The sequence below is a fragment of the Vulpes vulpes genome, chromosome 1, assembly GCF_048418805.1.
Source record: "Vulpes vulpes isolate BD-2025 chromosome 1, VulVul3, whole genome shotgun sequence".
In the NCBI taxonomy this organism is placed as follows: Eukaryota; Metazoa; Chordata; class Mammalia; order Carnivora; family Canidae; genus Vulpes; species Vulpes vulpes.
The window spans coordinates 19,881,950-19,903,400 of record NC_132780.1 but is presented as its reverse complement, the minus strand read 5'-3'; the positions used below and the strand labels follow the sequence as shown (position 1 = coordinate 19,903,400).

Below are 21,451 nucleotides of genomic sequence, written 5' to 3'. Positions count from 1 at the left end.
CAGATTCTCAAAGAGACTTCTGCAACCCCAGGGTCATTGAAGCATTATTCACAACAGCCAACATATGGAAACAACCTCAATGTCGGTCTACAGATGACTGAATAAAGAAAATACGGTATGTATGTGAATGGAATATTATTCCGCCTTGAAAAAGGAAGTCCTGTCATTTGGGACAACATGGGTGAACCAGGACGATGTTATGCCTAGTGACATGAGCAAGACACGCAAGGACAAGGGCAGGGCGATCTCACTGATATGTGAAATCTAAAATAGGCAAACTCCTGGATGCAGAGTCAAATAGTAGTTTCAGGGGCTGGGCAAGGGGGAGATGGGGAGATGTGAGTCAAAGGATATGAAGTCTTAGCCATGCAGAAGAGTAAGTTCTGGAGATGTAACACACAGGGATGTGCCTGCAGCAGACAAGACCCGACTGTATACTGCACACTCACTTAGAAGATGTGTCTTTTTTTTATTTGTATATTTTTATTAGAGTTCAATTTGCCAACATATAGCATAACACCCAGCGCTCATCCCGTCAAGTGCCCCCCTCGGTGCCCATCACCCAGTCACTCCAACCCCCGCCCACCTCCCTTTCTACTACCCCTTGTTCATTTCCCTGAGTTAGGTGTCTCTCATGTTCTGTCTCCCTCACTGATATTTCCCACTCACTTTCTCTCCTTTCCCCTTTATTCCCTTTCACTAATTTTTATATTCCCCAAATGGATGAGACCATGTAATGTTTGTCCTTCTCTGATTGACTTACTTCACTCAGCATAATACCCTCCAGTTCCAACCACATTGAAGCAAATGGTGGGTATTTGTCCTTTCTAATGGCTGAGGAATATTCCATTGTGTACATAGACCACAGCTTCTTTATCCATTCATCTTTCGATAGACACAGAGGCTCCTTCCACAGTTTGGCTATTATGGACATTGCTGCTATAAACATCGGGGTGCAGGTGTTCCAGCGTTTCACTGCATCTGTATCTTTGGGGTAAATCCCCAGCAGTGCAATTGCTGGGTCGTAGGGCAGGTCTATTTTTAACTTTTTGAGGAACCTCCACACAGTTTTCCAGAGTGACTACACAAGCTCACATTCCTACCAACAGTGCAAGAGGATTCCCCTTTCTCCACATCCTCTCCAACATTTGTTGTTTCCTGCCTTGTTAATTTTCCCCATTCTCACTGGTGTGAGGTGGTATCTCATTGTGGTTTTGATTTGTATTTCCCTGATGGCCAATGATGCGGAGTATTTTCTCATGTGCTTGTTGGCCATGTGTATGTCTTCTTTGGTGAAATTTCTGTTCATGTCTTTTGGCTATTTCATGATTTTATTTTTATTTATTTATATTTTTTTATTTTTTATTTTTCTTAATAAATTAATTTTTATTGGTGTTCAATTTACCAACATACAGAATAACACTCAGTGCTCATCCCGTCAAGTGTCCCCCTCAGTGCCCGTCACCCACTCACCTCCACCCCCCGCCCTCCTCCCCTTCCACCACCCCTAGTTCATTTCCCAGAGTTAGGAGTCTTTATGTTCTGTCTCCCTTTCTGATATTTCCCACACATTTCTTCTCCCTTCCCTTCTATTCCCTTTCACTATTATTTATATTCCCCAAATGAATGAGAACATACACTGTCCTTCTCCGATTGACTTACTGCACTCAGCATAATACCCTCCAGTTCCATCCACGTTGAAGCAAATGGTGGGTATTTGTCGTTTCTAATTGCTGAGTAATATTCCATTGTATGCATAAACCACATCTTCTTTATCCATTCATCTTTCGATGGACACCGAGGCTCCATCCACAGTTTGGCTATTGTGGACATTGCTGCTAGAAACATCGGGGTGCAGGTGTCCCGGCGTTTCGTTGCATCTGAATCTTTGGGATAAATCCCCAACAGTGCAATTGCTGGGTCATAGGGCAGGTCTATTTTTAACTCTTTGAGGAACCTCCACACAGTTTTCCAGAGTGGCTACACCAGTTCACATTCCCACCAACAGTGCAGGAGGGTTCCCCTTTCTCCACATCCTCTCCAACATTTATTGTTTCCTGTCCTGTTAATTTTGCCCATTCTCTCTGGTGTGAGGTGGGATCTCATTGTGGTTTTGATTTGTATTTCCCTGATGGCAAGTGATGCAGAGCATTTTCTCATGTGCTTGTTGGCCATGTCTATGTCTTCCTCTGTGAGATTTCTCTTCATGTCTTTTACCCATTTCATGATTGGATTGTTTGTTTCTTTGCTGTTGAGTTTAATAAGTTCTTTATAGATCTTGGAAACTAGCCCTTTATCTGATACGTCATTTGCAAATATCTTCTCCCATTCTGTAGGTTGTCTTTTAGTTTTGTTGACTATTTATTTTGCTGTGCAAAAGCTTCTTATCTTGGTGAAGTCCCAATAGTTCATTTTTGCTTTTGTTTCTCTTGCCTTCATAGATGTATCTTGCAAGAAGTTGCTGTGTCCAAGTTCAAAAAGGGTGTTACCTGTGTTCTCCTCTAGGATTTTGATAGAATCTTGTCTCACATTTATATCTTTCATCCATTTTGAGTTAATCTTTGTGTATGGTGCAAGAGAGTGGTCTAGTTTCATTCTTCTGCACGTGGCTGTCCAATTTTCCCAGCACCATTTACTGAAGAGACTGTCCTTTTTCTGGTGAATAGTCTTTCCTCCTTTGTCGAATATTAGTGGACCATAAAGTTGAGGGTCCACTTCTGGATTCTCTATTCTGTTCCATTGATCTATGTGTCTGTTTTTGTGCCAGTACCACACTTTCTTGATGACCACAGCTTTGTAGTACAACCTGAAATCTGGCATTGTGATGCCCGATTTTGGTTTTCTTTTTTAATATTCCCCTGGCTATTCGGGGTCTTCTCTGATTCCACACAAATCTTAAGATGGTTTGTTCCAACTCTCTGAAGAAAGTCCATGGTATTTTGATAGGGATTGCCTTGAATGTGTAAATTGCCCTGGGTAGCATTGACATTTTCACAATATTAATTCTTCCAGTCCATGAGCATGGAATATTTTTCAGAAGATGTGTCTAAGATGTTCCTTCCACACATAGATGCATGCTTACACACAGAGACACACACGCGCACACATGCACACACACACACACACACACACAAATGTTCACCATGTGAGGTCATGGATATATTAATTAGCTTCATTGTGGTGAATCACTACACAACATGTACATATATCAGAACACCACGTTATGTACCTGAAATCTATACCATTACTATTTGTCCTTTTTAGCTCAATAAGGCTGAAACAACACTGTTTCACTGAATTACACCAAGCACGTTGGAAGTCATGTCATTTCTCATTTTAGAGAATCGCACTCAAATTTAATATGTGTATTTACATTTCTGAACAAGTGCTCATTACCCTCTCCCTTCAGGTAAGTCCAAGCTCTAGTCACGCATCACCTGTACTCTGAGTGCTCCTCTCTATGTGTGTACACCCGTGTGCCTATGTACATGTGTGTGCACACGTGTGTAGTGTATGCATGTGCGTGCAGGTGTGTCTGTCTGTGATATCTTCCAATGCTTATGTTTTAGCCATTTGTCCTTCATTCTGCACCTCATCTTATCCATCCTGGGTTACTGTTCTTTTTCTTTCTTTCTTCTTTCTTTCTTTCTTTCTTTCTTTCTTTCTTTCTTTCTTTCCTTCTTTCTTTCTTTCCTTCTTTCAGAGAGAGATAGGCTGGAGTAAAGGCAGAGGGACAAGCAGTCTCTGAGCTTAGCACAGAGTCTGTCGTAGAGCTTGATATGGGGCTTGATCCCAACCCCTGAGATCATGACCAGAGCCAATAACAAGAGGCAGTTGCTTAAAAGGACTACCCACCCAGGCACTCCCTCGGTATCTGTTCTACCTGAACTTTTGGCATTCTGCTTACTGAGAGTGAACATAGTCAACTATCTAAGAACATGTAGTTCTGCAAATGCCTTCCTCCCAGTCTCTCTCTATGGTAAGGTGCCTGGAAACCTTTTCTTACCTCTTTGTGCGAGTATGACTCCAGTCCTGGAGAGGAAGCTACATCTGGTGGTTCAGGGATCTACCCCAAAGCCCTCCTTCTCTCTCAAGTGGATGCAGCCTAATCTTCTCCTGGAGCCCTCCCCACTGAAAAGACCCTGGGATCCCCCTTTGCATCCGTAAGTGTAGAAACACCCTCTCTTCAACTCCTCCGAGGTCCCAGAAACCAATGAGGACTCAGCTGAGTTCCCTATTCCCTGCTGGGTTCCACCTCTATCTGCAAATTTCATTTCCTGCTTCTCTGCATGTGTCTGTGACTGCATACTCCACACATACTGTAAGTGGCAGTCCTGGGATTCTGAGCAGACAAGGTCTCCAGTGGGCACACGAAACAGCCACCAGACTGCAGAGTCTGCCATGGGATCCCATCAACATATCAGGAACCAGCCCATGCTGGTCTTACCTGATCTGGAAACTCACTGCAACCCATCCCTTCTGGGATCTGACACCAAATTGCCACAACCACACTGGGGGTGCAGTTCAGGACAACATCCTACAGATGGGGAACTGAGGCTCAGAGCAAGGATATTACTGCCCAAGGTGATGCAGGCAGTGGATGATGCAGAATTGTTTCAAAGAAGGTCCATCTTAAAAAAAAAAAAAAAGAAGGTCCATCTTCCTTCAGAATCAGAGCCATAACCCAAATAAATGTCCCCTAACACCTACACACAGGACCCCCTATGCGAGGATGGCTCTGCCCCAGGAACAAGGGGTATTAATGAGCTGGATAGACTTGGAAGTGTGTTCCGAGGAAGAGGATGTGGAGGATGTCACAGGAAAATTGAGAAGTCCATGGAAGCTGTGAGAGAAAGAAATACCATGCTCGGGGGACAGGAGAGGTGTTGTATTTCCTTCCTTATTTGCCTGTATTTCTCCTCAGGGCTCATTGTCTCAGTGACCTCACCTGACTTATGCAGAGATGTCACACATCTGTCTGTGCTGACATGAGCTCCACAGCACAGCAGGAACCCATGTCCCCAGCAGCACCTCAGCCTCAGGACCCTGTCCATGGTGAGGACCCCAGGGATGTGCTGAAGATGGAGGAAACCCCATGGGGGAGGCTCTGGGAGGGAAGGACATGCCCTGATCTCCTCACCAGGACAGGACATCTCAGGAAGCCTCGGGATCCACTGCAGTGGCCTCAAGGACACCAGAGCCAGGCTAGGCCTCTGGGGACTGGCTGTTCCCCTTCCTGTGGGGCTGATGATGTGATAACCCCGTGACAGTGAGGACTGGGCTCTGAGTAGCCACACCCTGTGTGTCTATCTGTCCTGCAGGCACCGAGGCCCCTCCATCTTTACAGCTGGGCCAGAGACAGGAGACGGCCATGACCCCCACCCTCACGGTTCTGCTCTGTCTAGGTGAGAGCCAAGGAGGGGAGGGAATGCCTTACTCTGGGAGGGACCTGCCCCACAGCCAGGCCCTGGCCTGTCAGAGATCCCAGGCTCAGGAGGCTCATGGAGAGGAGGGGTTCTGTCCAGGATTTGGGGCGAACCTCTCACAGGGACTCTCTTCCAGGGCTGAGTGTGGGCTCCAGGACCCAACTGCAGGCAGGTGAGTCTGTCCCCAGGGATCCCACTCCCACCTCCTCACTGGGGACGGAGAATACCCACCAGGCAGGGAGGAAAGAGATCAGCAGCTCGGCTGACAGAGGGTCCCCCTCTGGGGGTTTGGAAATTGGGGGTGGGGAGGGTCTTGTGACGCAGCCTCTGTTTCCTTCCAGGGACCCTCCCCAAACCCACCATCTGGGCTGAGCCAGGCTCTGTGGTCCCCTGGGAGGCACCTGTGACCATCTGGTGTCAGGGGAGCCTGAAGGCCCAGGAGTACTTCCTGTATAAAGAAAGACACTCAGGGACCTGGAACAGACAGCCTGCACTGGAGCTCAAGGACAAGGCCAAGTTCTCCATCACACACATGACAGATGTACATGCAGGACAATATCACTGTTACTATAGAAGCACCACTGCCTGGTCTAATCCCAGTGACCCGCTGGAGCTGGTGGTGACAGGTGTGAACCCACTCAGGTCTCCAGCCCAGGCTCTGCCCTCAGGAAGAGGGTCTGCTCTCAGGGTGTCGCCCTCTCACAGCCCATCCCTGGGGATCATGTGGTGGGATCTGAGCCCCATTTAACACAGCCCCTCCCCTCTCCTAGGGATGCACAGCAAACCCAGCCTCTCAGTCCTGCCCAGCCCTATCGTGCCCTCAGGAGGGAATGTGACCCTCCAGTGTGGTTCATGGACAGGATTCCACAGGTTCGTCCTGATGAAGGAAGGACAACGCCAGCTGTTCTGGACCCGGAACTCCCAGCAAGTACCTAGTATGGGGTTCTGGGCCCTGTTCCCTGTGGGGCCTGTGATCCCCAGCCTCATGTGGACATTCAGATGCTATGGTTATTACAGCAACACCCCCCAGGAGTGGTCACTCCCCAGTGACCCCTTGGAGCTGTTGATCTCAGGTGAGAAAGCCTGGTTTTCGTCCCATCCATGGTTTGAGGCACCAGACAAGTTTCAGGGACTAACCTACCAGGGAAGCCCCAGATGTGAGGGTGGGGTCAGGGGACCACAGGGGTCACAGGTCAGAGACTCCGAGGGTGAGGGACATAAGACCTGGGGATTAGGACAGGAGAAGGGAGGTTTGAGGTAATCAGCCCCTACAATCCACGGCTGGTCTTTCCCAGGTGTGCTGGGGAAGCCCTCCCTCCGGATCCAGCAGAGCCCTGTTGTGACCTCTGGACAGAATCTGACCCTCCAGTGTCTCTCTGATGTCAGCTATGACAGATTTGCTCTGTCCAAGGAGGGGGCACGTGACCTTCTTCATCGTCATGGCTGGCAGTCCCAGGCTGGGCTCTCTGGGGCAGACTTCCCCCTGGGCTCAGTGAGACCCTTCCACAGGGGCCGGTACACATGCTACGGCGGACACAAACTCTCCTCCCAGTGGTCAGCCTCCAGTGGCCCCCTGGACATCCTGGTCGCAGGTGAGGGGCCACGGTGCCGGGAAAGCCCCAGACTCTACACAGGTCCCTGTGAGGGAAGCCCAGGTGATGGTGGCCAACCTGGGAGGTGGGGTCTCCAGGGAGGGAAGAGACAGAAATACGGGATGAGGATGGGAGAGACTCAGAGGACACAGAGAGATTCAGGTCAGAACTAGGGCTGGACAGCCCCTCACTCACCCTTCCTCTCTCTAGGACAGTTCCCCTACACGCCCTCCCTCCGGGTGCAGCCAGGACCCACTGTGGCCCCAGGAGAGAATGTGACCCTGCTGTGTCAGTCACTGAGCTCTGTGGATATTTTCCTTCTGTCCAAGGAAGGGGCAGCCAATCCCCCACTGCGTCTTAGATCAAAATACTCTTCTGGGCTGTACCAGGCGGAATTCTCCATGAGTCCTGTGACCTCAGCCCACAGGGGCACCTACAGGTGCTATGGCTCATTCAACACCTCCCCCTACCTGTTGTCACACCCAAGTGTCCCCGTGAAGATCCTGGTCTCAGGTGAGGGCCCCTGACCCTGTCTCCTTCATATGCCACATTGTCCTCAGAGCCCTGTGCCCACAAGAGCACGGGGCTGGGATGGAAGAGAGGGGCTCTGAGGGAGTTCACCCTTTACACTGCCCTCCCACTCCTGCCCCTTCCCTCGCCCCCGTCACCAGAATTTTCCACGTGGAGGAGGAGGAGTACCTGGGAACCTCAGGGTAAATGAAGAGGAGGAGTGTGAGCATAGACAGGGTATTTAAGGGAAGCTCCTGCCCCCCCTCCTGTCTTTTTGCCCAGGATCCTCTGGACACCATGGCCCCCCACCCACAATATCCAGCCCAACAGCTGGTGAGTTACAGGGGCGTCCGTCCAGGGGCTTTGGTTCCAGTCTCTCAGAGGTGAAAGGGGGCCGATGGGCACCTGGGGTCTCGGCTGGTGGAGGAGGCTGGGTGTTCATGGGATAGGGAGGGGTGGGGACCCATCTGGGGGAGGGGCAGCAGGTGCAGTGGAAGCACACAGGCCCTCCCCTGACCCTCTACTGACCCCAGGAGTCTCTGAGGGTAAGTGAGGGTCTCTGTCAGGAGGTAGTGGGTGGGTCATGGGGATCAGGGCTGAGTTACACCCTCACTTCATGACCCTCCACATTCCCTGTCTTGGACGTGCCTCTCCCATGTGTGGGCCTCAGTTTCCCCAAGTGAAAAAGAGAGAGTCATGGCCCAGATTAGATTTGTCCTTGGTTCTGACCATGGCTCTGACCTCCTGGGAGAGGAGGGCTCATGGGGAAGTTACCCAAGTCATGATTCTAGGGGAGGTGTCTGTCCCTCTGCAGCAGTGACAGTGATATTGTAGGGGGAGGGGAGGGGAGGGAAGTTGATGGCTGGGGGTGTTGAGGTCTGGAAGGACCCTCAGCTCAGGATGAAGATGCTGGGACAGATCCTGCCCCAAATGAGGAGCCCAGAGCCTCGGAGTGGTGACCTCACAGGGGAGGCATGAGTAGAGCACAGGGAACCTTCATCCTAACTTCATGTCCCAGCCCTGCCACCTCCACACTGGACGACCTGGGACACGTGATTGACCCCTCTGTGCCTCAGTTTACAGTCTGTGGAGCAGGTGGGAGGGACGGCAATCCCCTGCTGCATGATTGTTGTCAGAGTCACAGGTGCAAGCACAGAGCCCAGCAGGTGCCTGGCACACAGTAGGCGCTCAGTAAAATGGAATCACTGGCTCATTCATGGTATAGCTCCTGCCCAAGGTCCTAGCTGGTACCTGTACGCCCTCATCGGGGCCTCGGTGGCCTTCATCCTGATGCTCTGCCTCCTCATCCTCTTCCTGGTCCAACAGCAACGTTGGGGCAAATGCAGGAAGTCGAGTAAGAAGTGGCTGAGGCACCCCAGGGGTGGTGGTGCTCTGTGGGCTGACCCAGGGTGGACTCAGGGCAGTGGCCAGAGGGAACCCAGAGAGGTGGGAAAGGCCGATGTAGGAAACTTCTACAGAATCTCAAGTCAGAGAGTCTAGACAGAAAACACCCAGGTTGGCTCCCATGTGCCAGTAGAAGGTGCTCCCCTCTTTTCAATCTTGGGAGATGGAGAAACACACAGGCAATGCGGGTGAAGGGCTCCTTTCCCTGGTATCACATGGAGCGGGGAGGTTGTAACCTTCCATCCCAGAGGGATGCTGATTCCTAATGTCCGGCAGGGGATGCAGACCCAGAGCCCAAGGACAGAGGCCTGCAGGACAGGTAACTCCTACCCACAGACCCCCAGACTCCCACCCACCCGCCCCCTGCATGCCCTCTGACACCATCTCTCCTCCCCAGCTCCGGCCCAGCTGCTACCACCCAGGAGGAAACCCTCTGTGAGAGGAAGGGGCTGCCTTGGGGGTGGGCTGGGAAGGTTTGGGGTAAGGGGTAAGGACTCAATTCCCACATGCATGACCTTAGCACCTAACCTCATCCCTGGATCCCCTGGGTCACAGCCTCCTCGTCTGGGCCTGCACCCCTGAGAGAGCTCAGGGAACCCGCCAAGACACACACCCCGTTCTACTCCACAGATGCTGCTGTGCAAGACACATGGCCTGAGGAAGGGGTCGAGCTGGACCATCGGGTGAGACCCCTGCTCCCATCTGGACCATAGGGTCCTCTTGGTGCCAAACTTAATCCGATACATGCTTCTCTGTCCTCACACCACCCTGTCTCAGCTCTGTCCCAGGTGTACCCTCTCCCTTCTTGGGTACCTGGGTCATCCCGCTGTGACCTCCTGGGCCCTCCTCCCCATGTCTGGCTACCCATCCACTGTCTGACTTCTTGTTGTTGGGATGCATACCCAGATCTCAACAGGGTGCATGAAGAAGTGAATCACCCACAAGTCTCTAGGCCTCCTTCATTCATTCACTCAGCAGAGGAGCACGAGCAGTCTAATATTACCAGGCCCCACCTAGTGTTGCAAGCTCAACAGTAAGCAAAACTGAACCATACTCAGTGAGCTCTCCTTGTGGGTGTCAGACAATATGCAAAGAAGCTGCAGCATCCTCAAGCACAAAGTGAGGCTAAGAAATATAAAACAAGATATAGGAGTAGCAAGTGCAAAGGTCCTGAGGCAACAACATGGTTTTTCAGGAACATGGGTCATATGGCTGGTGCCAAATGGGCAAGAAACAGTGTCAGGAATAGAACCAGAGCCATAGAAAGAAAACATCACATGCTTCAAGGCTCAGGAAGTCCCTGCAGAGTCCAGCAGGAAAGTGACCTAATCTGCCTGAAAGTTTGAAAGCATTACTCTGGCCACAGTGTGGCAAATTGACTGAAGTGATGGAGTGAATTCAAGGAGACAAACCTCCCCTTCACTGTCTGTCTGCAGAAGAACACACAGGATGAAGAACCCCAGGGAGACATGTACGCCCAGGTGAGCTACTCATGATCAAGTCCCAGGCAGGTCCTGCCCACTCCTCCTTCCTCCCTTTCAGGAGGATTGCAGGACTCAGAGGACAGACAAGCAGAGGAAGATAGGTGGATGGACAGTCAGGTGGGCCCGGTCTTCTCTGATCTCCCTGGCTTCTCCCCACCCCAACGCCAACCTCCCCTCTCACTCTCCCCTGCTACAGGCTGCTGCATCTGACACCCCCCCAGATGTGACCTACGCTCAGCTGAACCACTTGACCCTCAGACAGAAGACAAGTGCATCCTCTCCCTCCCAGTCAGGGGAGCCCCCAGCAGAGCCCAGCGTGTATGCTGCTCTGGCCATTCACTAGCGCAGGAAGGACCCAGACCCCACGAACCCAAGGAAGGCACAGGACCTGCCCATAGTGGGTGCTACCAGCCAGCCTGGACTCCTCACACAGACCACTAAGAACTCCTGGGACCCTTTGCAAGTCACCCAATTCTGTCCTCAAAGATAGCTAATATCCCTACACTATGGAAATTAAAGCAGTGGACTTCTCAATAACCCAGGAATTTAATGAGAAAACCAAAATGGAAATGAGAGAATGTTTACACTGAGGGATAATGTAAATGTTACACATCAAACCTATGAAATGGGAAAATTAAGAACCAAATCAATGACCCAAGGTATCATACCAAGAATTTAAGGAAAAATATAGCAAATTATTCCAAATGAAGGTAAGAGGAGGGAAATTATAGTGATACAAGAAGCTACTAATGAGGACAAACAAAAAATAGAGAAGAATCAATAAACCTAAAATCTTCATTTTTGCAAATATTAATCACATGTATAAATCCTAGCTACAACACCCAAGGAACATAAAGAAAGAAGGCTTACATCACCATTATCAGTATGGCATCTCAGCCTACAGACTTTAAATCAATAACAGAATGTATTATGTTCATTTGTTATTGGTTGTTATATTATGAACAATTTTATGACAAAATATTAAAAAATGTAGATGAAACAGAAATATACGTTACCAAAAAATAAATAATTTAAAATTAAAAATGAAAATAAAAAAATAAAATAAAATAAAATAAACAAATAAAAAGAAATATACGTTACCAAAATGATGGTCACAGGAATAAATAGAAAAATCAGAATTGCTGTATGTATAAAAACATGGTGAATATGTAATTAAAGTTTTTCTGACAAAGTGAACTGAGTCTAGAAAATTCCACTGGTGAATGCCTCCAAATACTGATGCACTCATGAAATACACACACACAAACACATGGACACAGCCACATACACATGAATATGTGAAAACGCACAAACATGCAAACACACATGCACACACATGAGCACACCTACAGATGCAGAACACAGGAACACACATAAACACACATGGACACACAAGGATACACTTACATACACAAGAACAGACACATCTATATACACACAAACATATGAACATACGTGAACACTGAGACACATCTTCATGCATGAACATGTGAGCACACACTGACACATGCATACAAGTACATGAATACATGTGAACACAAACACACATGCATGTGAACACACTCACATGAACACAAGACCCGTATACACACAGGAGCATGTGAACACATATGGACACACAGACATACTTGCACAAATGAACACACATGTGAACACAGAGACCCATATGAACACAAAAACACATGCAGACACATGACATACTTGCACTCGTGAACATGTGGACATACACTGACATACATACAAACACATGTGAATACACTCACAGGAACACATGAACACACAATGAACATACAGGCCTTATGAACACATGAACATGTACAGACACACAGACACACCTGCACACATAATTATGTGAACACACATACACACATACACATACCAAATTTTCACAGGCTTCCCTTGAGAATAAAGAAAGAAAGAACACTTCCCTAGCACATTTAATCAGGCCAGAAAAACAGAAATTGACATGAAAACCTGACAAGAAGAACCAACCAATTAAATAAAGGGGAAAAAATAGGATAAGCACTGAATGGATAGAATAAAATGGTATTGATTATTCATGGATGACAAAATTGTGTGCATGAACTATCCAAAATGATGTAAAGATCTGTTATTACTCTAATCTGAAAAGGATTTACACCATGCCATTGGAAATACCATCAATATACAAAACGTGATTGGGCACCTGGATGGCTCAGTGGTTGAGTGTCTGCCTTTGGCTCAGGTCATGATCCCGGGGTCCTGGGATCGAGTCCCACATCAGGCTCCCTACAGTGAGCCTGCTTCTTCCTCTGCCTATGTCTCTGCCTCTCTCTCTGTGTCTCTCATCAATAAATAAATAAAATCTTTTTAAAAAAATACAAAAATCGATTGCATTTCAGATGTTCAATGTGGGGCCAAGAGGAAGTGGATGTATGTTTCCCTACATAAAGCACAGCTGAAATTCCTACATCACATGAACAAGAAACATAAGAATACTCCAAAAAGCAGAACAAAGGTGGCTGCCCAGCTAAAATCATGAAGACCCCAGGAATAACACAGCAAGTGTCACAGGAGGGCACATGGGGACCTGGACTGTGCCTTCCACCTGGCAGTAATGAGTCAGTACCCCAGCAATGTGTGAGAAAGACTTCTGTGATAGAAGATTTAAATAGGATCCAGACCCTCAAAATATATCCAAATGCCCAGGTTTCAGGACACTTGGGTGGCTCAGTCGGTTAAGCATCTGCCTTTGGCTTAGGTCATGATCCAGGGTCCTGGGATTGAGTCCTGCATCAGGCTTCCTGCTCAGCGGGGAGTCTGTTTCTCCCTCTTCCTCTGCCCATCCCCCAAGCTCTGTCTCTCTCTCTCTTGCTCTCTCTCGCTATCTCAAATAAATGAATAAATAATGTTTAATGCCCAGGTTTCAATTTTTAAAAAATCATTCATCATAACAAGAACCAGGAAAATCACCTGTGGAGTGAGGAAAGAGCACTGTGCACAGATGCTAGCTCTCAGATGCCACAGGTGCTGTTACCTGAGAAGGACTATAAAGTAGCCATAATAGAATGTTGCAAGGAGCCGTTAGACACAAACACGTGCTTCAGATAAATCTAAAAAGAAGGAAGAGGAGAAGTGGAAAATAGAAGATCTCAGCAAAAAAAGAAATAAAAGATATATAAAGAAGAGCAAAAATGGACATTTTAGATGGGAAAAAAATACAGTAATCAGAATAAAAGGCTCCATGAATGGCTGGACTTGATGACAGCATGGAGAGCACAGAGATGATGAAAGACGAATAATAGAAAGTACTGGCCATGGGATGGAACACATTAGGGAAGGAGATGGGCCCCTTGGCGTGTTAACAGGAGATCTACCCTCCATGTGATCACAGTCCTAGAAGCAGACAAGAGGACAGGACTGAAAAACAAACCAAGAAATAATGTCTGACACAAAAGTCCAGGGCCGGATGGCTTACCAGGGGAATTCTGTCAAACGTTTAAAGAAGAAACCATACCTATTCTACTAAAGCTGTTCAGAAAGATAGAAAGAGATGGAATACTTCCAAACTCGTTCTATGAGGCCAGCATCACCTTAATTCCAAAACCAGACAAAGACCCCACCAAAAGGAGAATTATAGGCCAATATCCCTCATGAACATGGATGCAAAAATTCTCAACAAAATACTAGCCAATAGGATCCAACAGTACCTTAAGAAGATTATTCACCATGACCAAGTGGGATTTATCCCCGGGATACAAGGCTGGTTCAACACTCATAAAACAATCAACGTGATAGATCATATCAACAAGAGAAAAAAACAAGAACCATATGATCCTCTCAATAGATGCAGAGAAAGCAGTTGACAAAATACGGCATCCATCCCTGATCAAAACTCTTCAGAGTGTAGGGATAGAGGGAACATACCTCAGCATCTTAAAAGCCATCTACGAAAAGCCCACAGCAAATACATTCTCAATGGGGAAACACTGGGAGCCTCTCCCCTAAGATCAGGAACATGATAGGGATGCCCACTGTTATTCAACATAGTACTAGAAGTCCTAGCCTCAGCAATCAGGCAACAAAAAGAAAAAAAAAAAGGCATTCAAACTGGCAAAGAAGGAGTCAAACTCTCCCTCTTCACAGATGACATGATACTGTACTTAGAAAACCCAAAAGACTCCACCCCAAGATCGCTAGAACTCATACAGCAATTCAGCAATGTGGCAGGATACAAAATCAATGCCCAGAAATCAATGGCATTTCTCTACACTAACAATGAGACTGAAGAAAGAGAAATTAAGGAGTCAATCCCATTTACAACTGCACCCAAAAGCATAAGATACCTAGGAATAAACCTAACCAAAGAGGTAAAGGATCTATACCCTAAAAACTATAGAACACTTCTGAAAGAAATTGAGGAAGACAGAAAGAGGTGGAAAAATATTCCATGCTCATGGATTGGCAGAATTAATATTGTGAAAATGTCAATGCTACCCAGGGCAATTTACACGTTTAATGCAATCCCTATCAAAATACCATGGACTTTCTTCAGAGAGTTGGAACAAACCATCGTAAGATTTGTGTGGGATTAGAGAAGACCCCGAATAGCCAGGGGAATATTAAAAAAGAACCATAGCTCAGGGCATCACAATGCCAGATTTCAGGTTGTACTACAAAGCTGTGGTCATCAAGAAAGTGTGGTACTGGCACAAAAACAGACACATAGATCAATGGAACAGAATAGAGAATCCAGAAGTGGACCCTCAACTTTATGGTCAACTAATATTCGACAAAGCAGGAAAGACTAACCACTGGAAAAAAGACAGTCTCTCTTCAATAAATGGTGCTGGGAAAATTGGACATCCACATGCAGAAGAATGAAACTAGACCATTCTCTTACACCATACACAAAGATTAACTCAAAATGGATGAAAGATATAAATGTGAGACAAGATTCTATCAAAATCCTAGAGGAGACCACAGGCAACACCCTTTTTGAACTTCGCCACAGCAACTTGCAAGATACATCCATGAAGGCAAGAGAAACAAAAGCAAAAATGAACTATTGGGACTTCATCAAGATAAGAAGCTTTTGCACAGCAAAAGAAACAGTCAACAAAACTAAAAGACAACCTACAGAATGGGAGAAGATATTTGCAAATGACGTATCAGATAAAGGGCTAGTATCCAAGATCTATAAAGAACTTATTAAACTCAACAGCAAAGAAACAAACAATGCAATCATGAAATGGGCAAAAGACATGAACAGAAATCTCACAGAGGAAGACATAGACATGGCCAACACGCACATGAGAAAACGCTCCGCATCACTTGCCATCAGGGAAATACAAATCAAAACCACAATGAGATCCCACCTCACACCAGAGAGAATGGGCAAGATTAACAGGACCGGAAACAACAAATATTGGAGAGGATGTGGAGAAAGGGGAACCCTCCTGCACTGTTGGTGGGAATGTGAACTGGTACAGCCACTCTGGAAAACTGGGTGGAGGTTCCTCAAAGAGTTAAAAATAGACCTGCCCAACGACCCAGCAATTGCACTGCTGGGGAGTCACCCCAAAGATACAGATGCAGTGTAACGCCAAGACACCTGCACCTCGATGTTTATAGCAGCAATGTCCACAATAGCCAAACTGTGGATGGAGCCTCAGTGTCCATCGAAAGATGAATGGATAAAGAAGATGTGGTATATGGGATCCCTGGGTTGCTCAGCGGTTTGGTGCCTGCCTTTGACGCAGGGCGTGATCCTGGAGACCCGGGATCCAGTTCCACATTGGGCTCAAGGCATACAGCCTGCTTCTCCCTCTGCCTGTGTCTCTGCCATTCTCTCTCTCTCTCTCATGAATAAATAAATAAATAAATAAATCTTAAAAAAAAAAAAAAGAAGCTGTGGTCTATGTATACAATGGAATATTAGCCATTAGAAATGACAGATACTATTTGCTTCGACGTGGATGGAACTGGAGGGTATTATGCTGAGTGAAATAAGTCAATCAGAGAAGGACAAACATTATATGGTCTCATTCATTTGGGGAATATAAAAAATAGTGAAAGGGAATAAAGGGGAAAGGAGAGAAAATGAGTGGGAAATATCAGAAAGGGAGACAGAACATGAGAGACTCCTAAATCTGGGAAACGAACAAGGGGTGGTGGAAAGGGAAGTGGGCGGGGGGGGGGGGTGGAGATGACTGGGTGACAGGCACTGAGAGGGGCACTTGATGGGATGAGCACTGGGTGTTATGCTATATGTTGGCAAACTGAACTCCAACGAAAACAAAAAAGAAATAATGTCTGAGGGGCACCTGGCAGGTTGCATTGGAAGAGCATGTAATCCTTGATCTTGGGGTTGTGAGTTTGAGCCTGATGTTAGGTGTAGAGATTATTTAAAAATAAAATCTGAAAAGGAAGAGGAGGAGGAGGACGAGGATGAGGAGGAGAAGAAGAAGAAATAAGTCTTTCTTTAATTTCTCCGAATGTGCCAATGGTCATTCATGAAAACTCAGTGAACCGCAAACAGGATAAGCCGAAGAAACCTGTGTCAAGGTGCATCAGAATCCAAGTAAGGAAAACAAAAGACTAGGGAGTCTCTTGAATGCAGTGAGACAGAACCAGCACCTCACAGCGGGCTTCTCATAGACACTCGGAGGCAGGAAGGAGGTGGCATTCTAGGTGAAGGGAATTAAGAGGATTTAGCACAAGTAGACCTGCTGTGACGATAAGCCAGAGGGAGTTCTTGACCTGGAAAGAAAGTGGTACCACCAGGAATTTCAGAGCATCAGGAACAGAAAGCAGAGATGGGGTCACCAGCACAGCATGAGGGCAGAAAGGCAGAAACTGCAAGGCTCCTTTCCCTTCAGAGCATTCACAGCACATTATTTTAAAGTTGAGACAAGGGAAAGCCAACATACACCAATTATCATCCAATGATGCTTGCTACCTTCTGTTAATCTACCAATATTTTAAGATATAAGAATAAGTTAGTTTAAATCCCAGAGCTCACGAAATGTTAGGAGGTGTTGGAACTCCATGCAATTGAGGCACGTTTCATCTTATCATACTTCACTTTATGACGCTCCAAGGTTACTGCGTTTTCTACAGACTGAAGGTGTGCGCCAACCTTACGTCAAGCAAATACATTGCTTCCCAACAGCATTGATCACCTCCTGTCTCTGAGTCACATTTTGGTAATAATCCCAATATTTCAAGCTTTAGTCTCATTATTATATTGTGATGGTGATCTGTGATCAGTGATCTTTGATGTTACTATTGTCATTGCTTGGGACCCCACAAACCACACCTGCATAAGATGACAAACTTAATATATGTGCATGTTCTCACTCCTGTTCCAACCCACCGTTCCCCATCTCTCTCCCTTTCCTCAGGACTCTCTGTTCCCTGACACACAGCAGTATTGAGGTTATCCCAGTTAATACCCCTACAGTGGCCTACAAGTGTCCAAGTGAAAGGAAGAGTTGCACGTTTCTCATTCTAAATCAACAGCAAAAAAAAATAAAAAATAAATCAACAGCTAGAAGCGATTAAGCTGAGGGAGGAAGATAGGTCGATGGCCAAGACAGGCCCAAAGCCAGGTCTGTTGTGCCAGACAGCCCAGCTGTAAATGCAGAGGAAAAGTTTGTGAAGGATATTGAAAGTGCTCATCCAGAGCAAGGCCCTGACTCCCTTCAATTCTGTGAAGGCTGAGGGAGGCTGGAAGCTGCAGAAGACCAGTTTGAAGCTAGTAGAGGTGCTTCAGGACATGGGAGGAAAGAAGCTATCTCCATAACATCAAGTGCAAGGGGAAGCAGCCAGTGTTGATGTAGAAGCTGCAGCAAGTCACCTAGAGCTAGTAGCTAAGATGATCCGTGAAGGTGGCTGAACGACACACAGATTTCCAGTGTAGATGGAACAGCCTCCTACTGGCAGAGGATGCCATGTAGGACTCTCATGGCTACAGAGAAGTCAATGCCTGGCCTCAGAGCTTCAGAGGACTGGAGAACTCCTGTTAGGGGCTCATGCAGCTGCTGGCTCAAAGTTGGAGCTAGTGCTCAGTGACCATTCTGAAGCTCCCAGGACCCTTGAGGGTGATGCGCAATCTCCTCTGCCTGGGCTCCATGAATGGAACAGCAAAGCCTGGTGACAGCACATCTCTTTACAACACGACTACTGAATATTTTAAGCCCACTCTTGAGACCTACTGCTCAGAGAGGGGGAAAATACTTTCAAAATACTACTGCTCACTGACAATGCACCTGGTCACCCAAGAGCTCTGATAGGGATGTTCAACAAGATTAATGCTGGGTTCATGCCTGCTAACACAACACCAATCCTACAGCCCACGGACCAAGGAGTAATTTCAACTTTCAAGTCTTAGCATTAACGGAATACATATTGTAAGGCTGTAGCTGCCTTAGACACTGACTCCTCTAATGGATCTGGGCAAAGTCAATTGAAAGCCTTCTGGAGAGATTCTGCATTCTCGATGCCATTAAGAACACTTGTGATTTGGGGCGCCTGGTGGCTCAGTTGGTCAAGCATCCAACTCTTGATCTCAGCTCAAGCTCGTGTTGGGCTCCGTGTTGGGCTCCATGCTGGGTGTGGAGCCTATTTAAAAAAGAAGAAAGAGAAAGAAGAAAGGAAAGAAAGGAAAGGAAGGAAGGAAGGAAGGAAGAAAAAGAAAGAAAGAAAAGAAAGAAAGAAAGAAAGAAAGAAAGAAAGAAAGAAAGAAAGAAAGAAAGAGGAAGGAAGGAAGGAAGGAAGGAAGGAAGGAAGAAAGAAAGAAAGAAAGAAAGAAAGAAAGAAAGAAAGAAAGAAAGAAAGAAAGAATACTTGAGATTCGTGGGAAGAGCTCCCAATAACCATATTAACCAGAGTTTGGAAGAAGCTGATTCCAGCCCTCATGGATGACTTTGAGGTGTTCAAGACTTCATGGGAGGAAGTGACTACAGATGTGGTGGGAACAGCAAGAGAACCTGGGTTAGAAGTGGAGCCTAAAGATGGGATCACATTGCTGCAAGCTCATCGTCAAACTGAAACAGATGAGGAGCTGCCTCTGAAGGATGAGTGAAGAACGTGGTTTTCGGAGATGGAATCGACTCCTGGTGAAGATGCTGTGAAGATTGTTGAAACGACAGCAGTGGATTTAGAATATCACATACACTTGGTAGAGCAGTGGCAGGGTATTAGAGCATTGACTCCAATTGGGAAAGCAGTTCTACTGAGGGTAAAACATTATCAAACTGCATCAGCCACCACAGGGAAGTTGTGACAGAAGAGTCAACTGATGTGGCAAACTTCACTGTTGTCTTTATTTTTTTTTTAATGTTTTATTTATTTATTCATGAGAGACACAGAGAGAGGCAGAGACACAGGCAGAGGGAGAAGCAGGCTCCATGCAGGGAGCCCAAGGTGGGACTGGATCCTGGGTCTCCAGGATCACGCCCTGGGCTGACGGCGGCGTTAAACCTCTGAGCCTCCCAGGCTGCCCCAACTGTTGTCTTATTTTAAGAAGTTGCCCCAGCTACCCCATCTTCAGCACCCACCACCCTGACCAGTCAGCAGCCAACAATGTGGAGAAAATGTTACAGGATTTTTGTTCCCTTAATGCTCATGGCTCTTGATCATGCTGCCTCAAAGAATGAAGAGGTAGACCAGATGAACAGTGGTGGACAACAAAGTAGTTTACTGACCAATAACACAAAGTTCCCAGGGAGGAAGGGGAGCCGAGAGGGTTGCCATTTTGGCGTTCCAATTTAGGGGGTTTTATAAGCTCCTTGGAGGAACTATCTTAAGTATCCTGAGAACATGCCCCTGTGAATTGGCCGCTAAGGTGTGCCAATTAGTTTTGATCATGCATCCATCTACCTATTGGGTTATTGTTCGAATGTTGACGGTCTTGTGGGCTGACATCTGAGACGAACTGCCTGAACTTGTGATCATAACCCATGTTTCATGGTTGTTTTGTTTCAGGATGTCTTGCAAAAGTCACTTCTGCAGAGGCTGCTAGACAGGATGCTATTGCAGTCTTGTCTAAACTGTCAAATAGGATGCTAGTGCAGTTCTATATTCACTGTCCCTGGTCCCTTTTTATTGTGGGGAATCCTGGTCCTGACACCTAAGTGTCTAACTCCTAACAGCAGGATCCTCCAGAAGCTGAAAGATTACCACTGAAAGCTCAGTTGATGATTAGGACTTGTTAGCAATAAAATATTTATTTTGTGTACATTGTGGTTGTTTAGACATACTGCTATTCCACACCTAATAGACCACCATATAATATGAACAGAACTTACAGATGCACTGGGAAACCAAACAATTCATTTTTCTTTTGCAACATCTGCTCTCTTGCAGGCCTAGAACTAAGACCCCAGTGTCCCCAGGGTGTGCCTGTCATCCCAGAGTCCCTGGAAGGGTAAGATGTCCAGAAAGGAGGTCAAGAAATGGTGTAAGTGCCTGCAGGTGATAAATGGCACCAAGGGGGAGGCCAACAGGTAGCAAGAACTTTTTTCTTTTTTCTTTTTTTGCTGTTAGAAATTTTTTTAAAACTTACAATTTGTATTGGCTTTCAATTTGCCAACATAACACCCAGTGCTCATCCCGTCCCCCTCAGCGCCCGTCACCCAGTCACCCCATCCCCCTGCCGGCCTCCCCTTCCACTACCCCTTGTTCGTTTCCCAGAGTTAGGAGTCTCTCCTGTTCTGTCACCCTCTAATTTTTCCCACTCATTTTCTCTCCTTTCCCTTACAATCCATTTCACTACTTTTTATATTCCCCGTATGAGTGAAACCATATAATGTTTGTCCTTCTCTGAATGACTTATTTCACTCAGCATAATACCGTCTAGTTCCATCCACCTCGAAGCAAATGGGTATTCGTCGTTTCTAATGGCTGAGGAATATTCCATTGTATACACAGGCCACAGCTTCAACCATAGCAATAAGTTTCAAAACATTTCTCCTGTCCTGGAAACCCAAAGGCAACCGCAGGCTACCCCCGGCGGTTCCGGTGAATGAGGCCTGCGCTGCAGGAGGGCGAC

At 46.8% G+C, this 21,451-nt stretch overlaps 1 protein-coding gene across 2 annotated transcripts; it reads left to right on the top strand.

Annotated features, from left to right (window-relative positions):
• The first annotated feature begins 5,265 nt into the window (after window positions 1–5,265).
• LOC112909392 (leukocyte immunoglobulin-like receptor subfamily B member 3) lies at window positions 5,266–11,488 on the top strand. Of its 2 annotated transcripts, none has more exons than XR_012001690.1 (13): window positions 5,266–5,405; window positions 5,563–5,598; window positions 5,768–6,052; window positions 6,197–6,499; window positions 6,722–7,018; window positions 7,229–7,531; window positions 7,811–7,861; window positions 8,754–8,882; window positions 9,209–9,251; window positions 9,330–9,367; window positions 9,563–9,615; window positions 10,128–10,413; window positions 10,613–11,470. XR_012001690.1 is itself a non-coding variant. In XM_072758719.1 (13 exons), the coding sequence occupies exons 1-13, from the start codon at window positions 5,372–5,374 to the stop codon at window positions 10,757–10,759; spliced, it is 1,764 nt and encodes a 587-aa protein (XP_072614820.1). In that variant the 5' UTR covers window positions 5,292–5,371; the 3' UTR covers window positions 10,760–11,488. The 2 variants fall into 2 exon arrangements, 1 of the variants encoding a protein (XP_072614820.1); XM_072758719.1 differs by having other exon boundaries at window positions 5,292–5,405; window positions 10,369–10,413; window positions 10,613–11,488.
• Window positions 11,489–21,451: the final 9,963 nt, after the last annotated feature.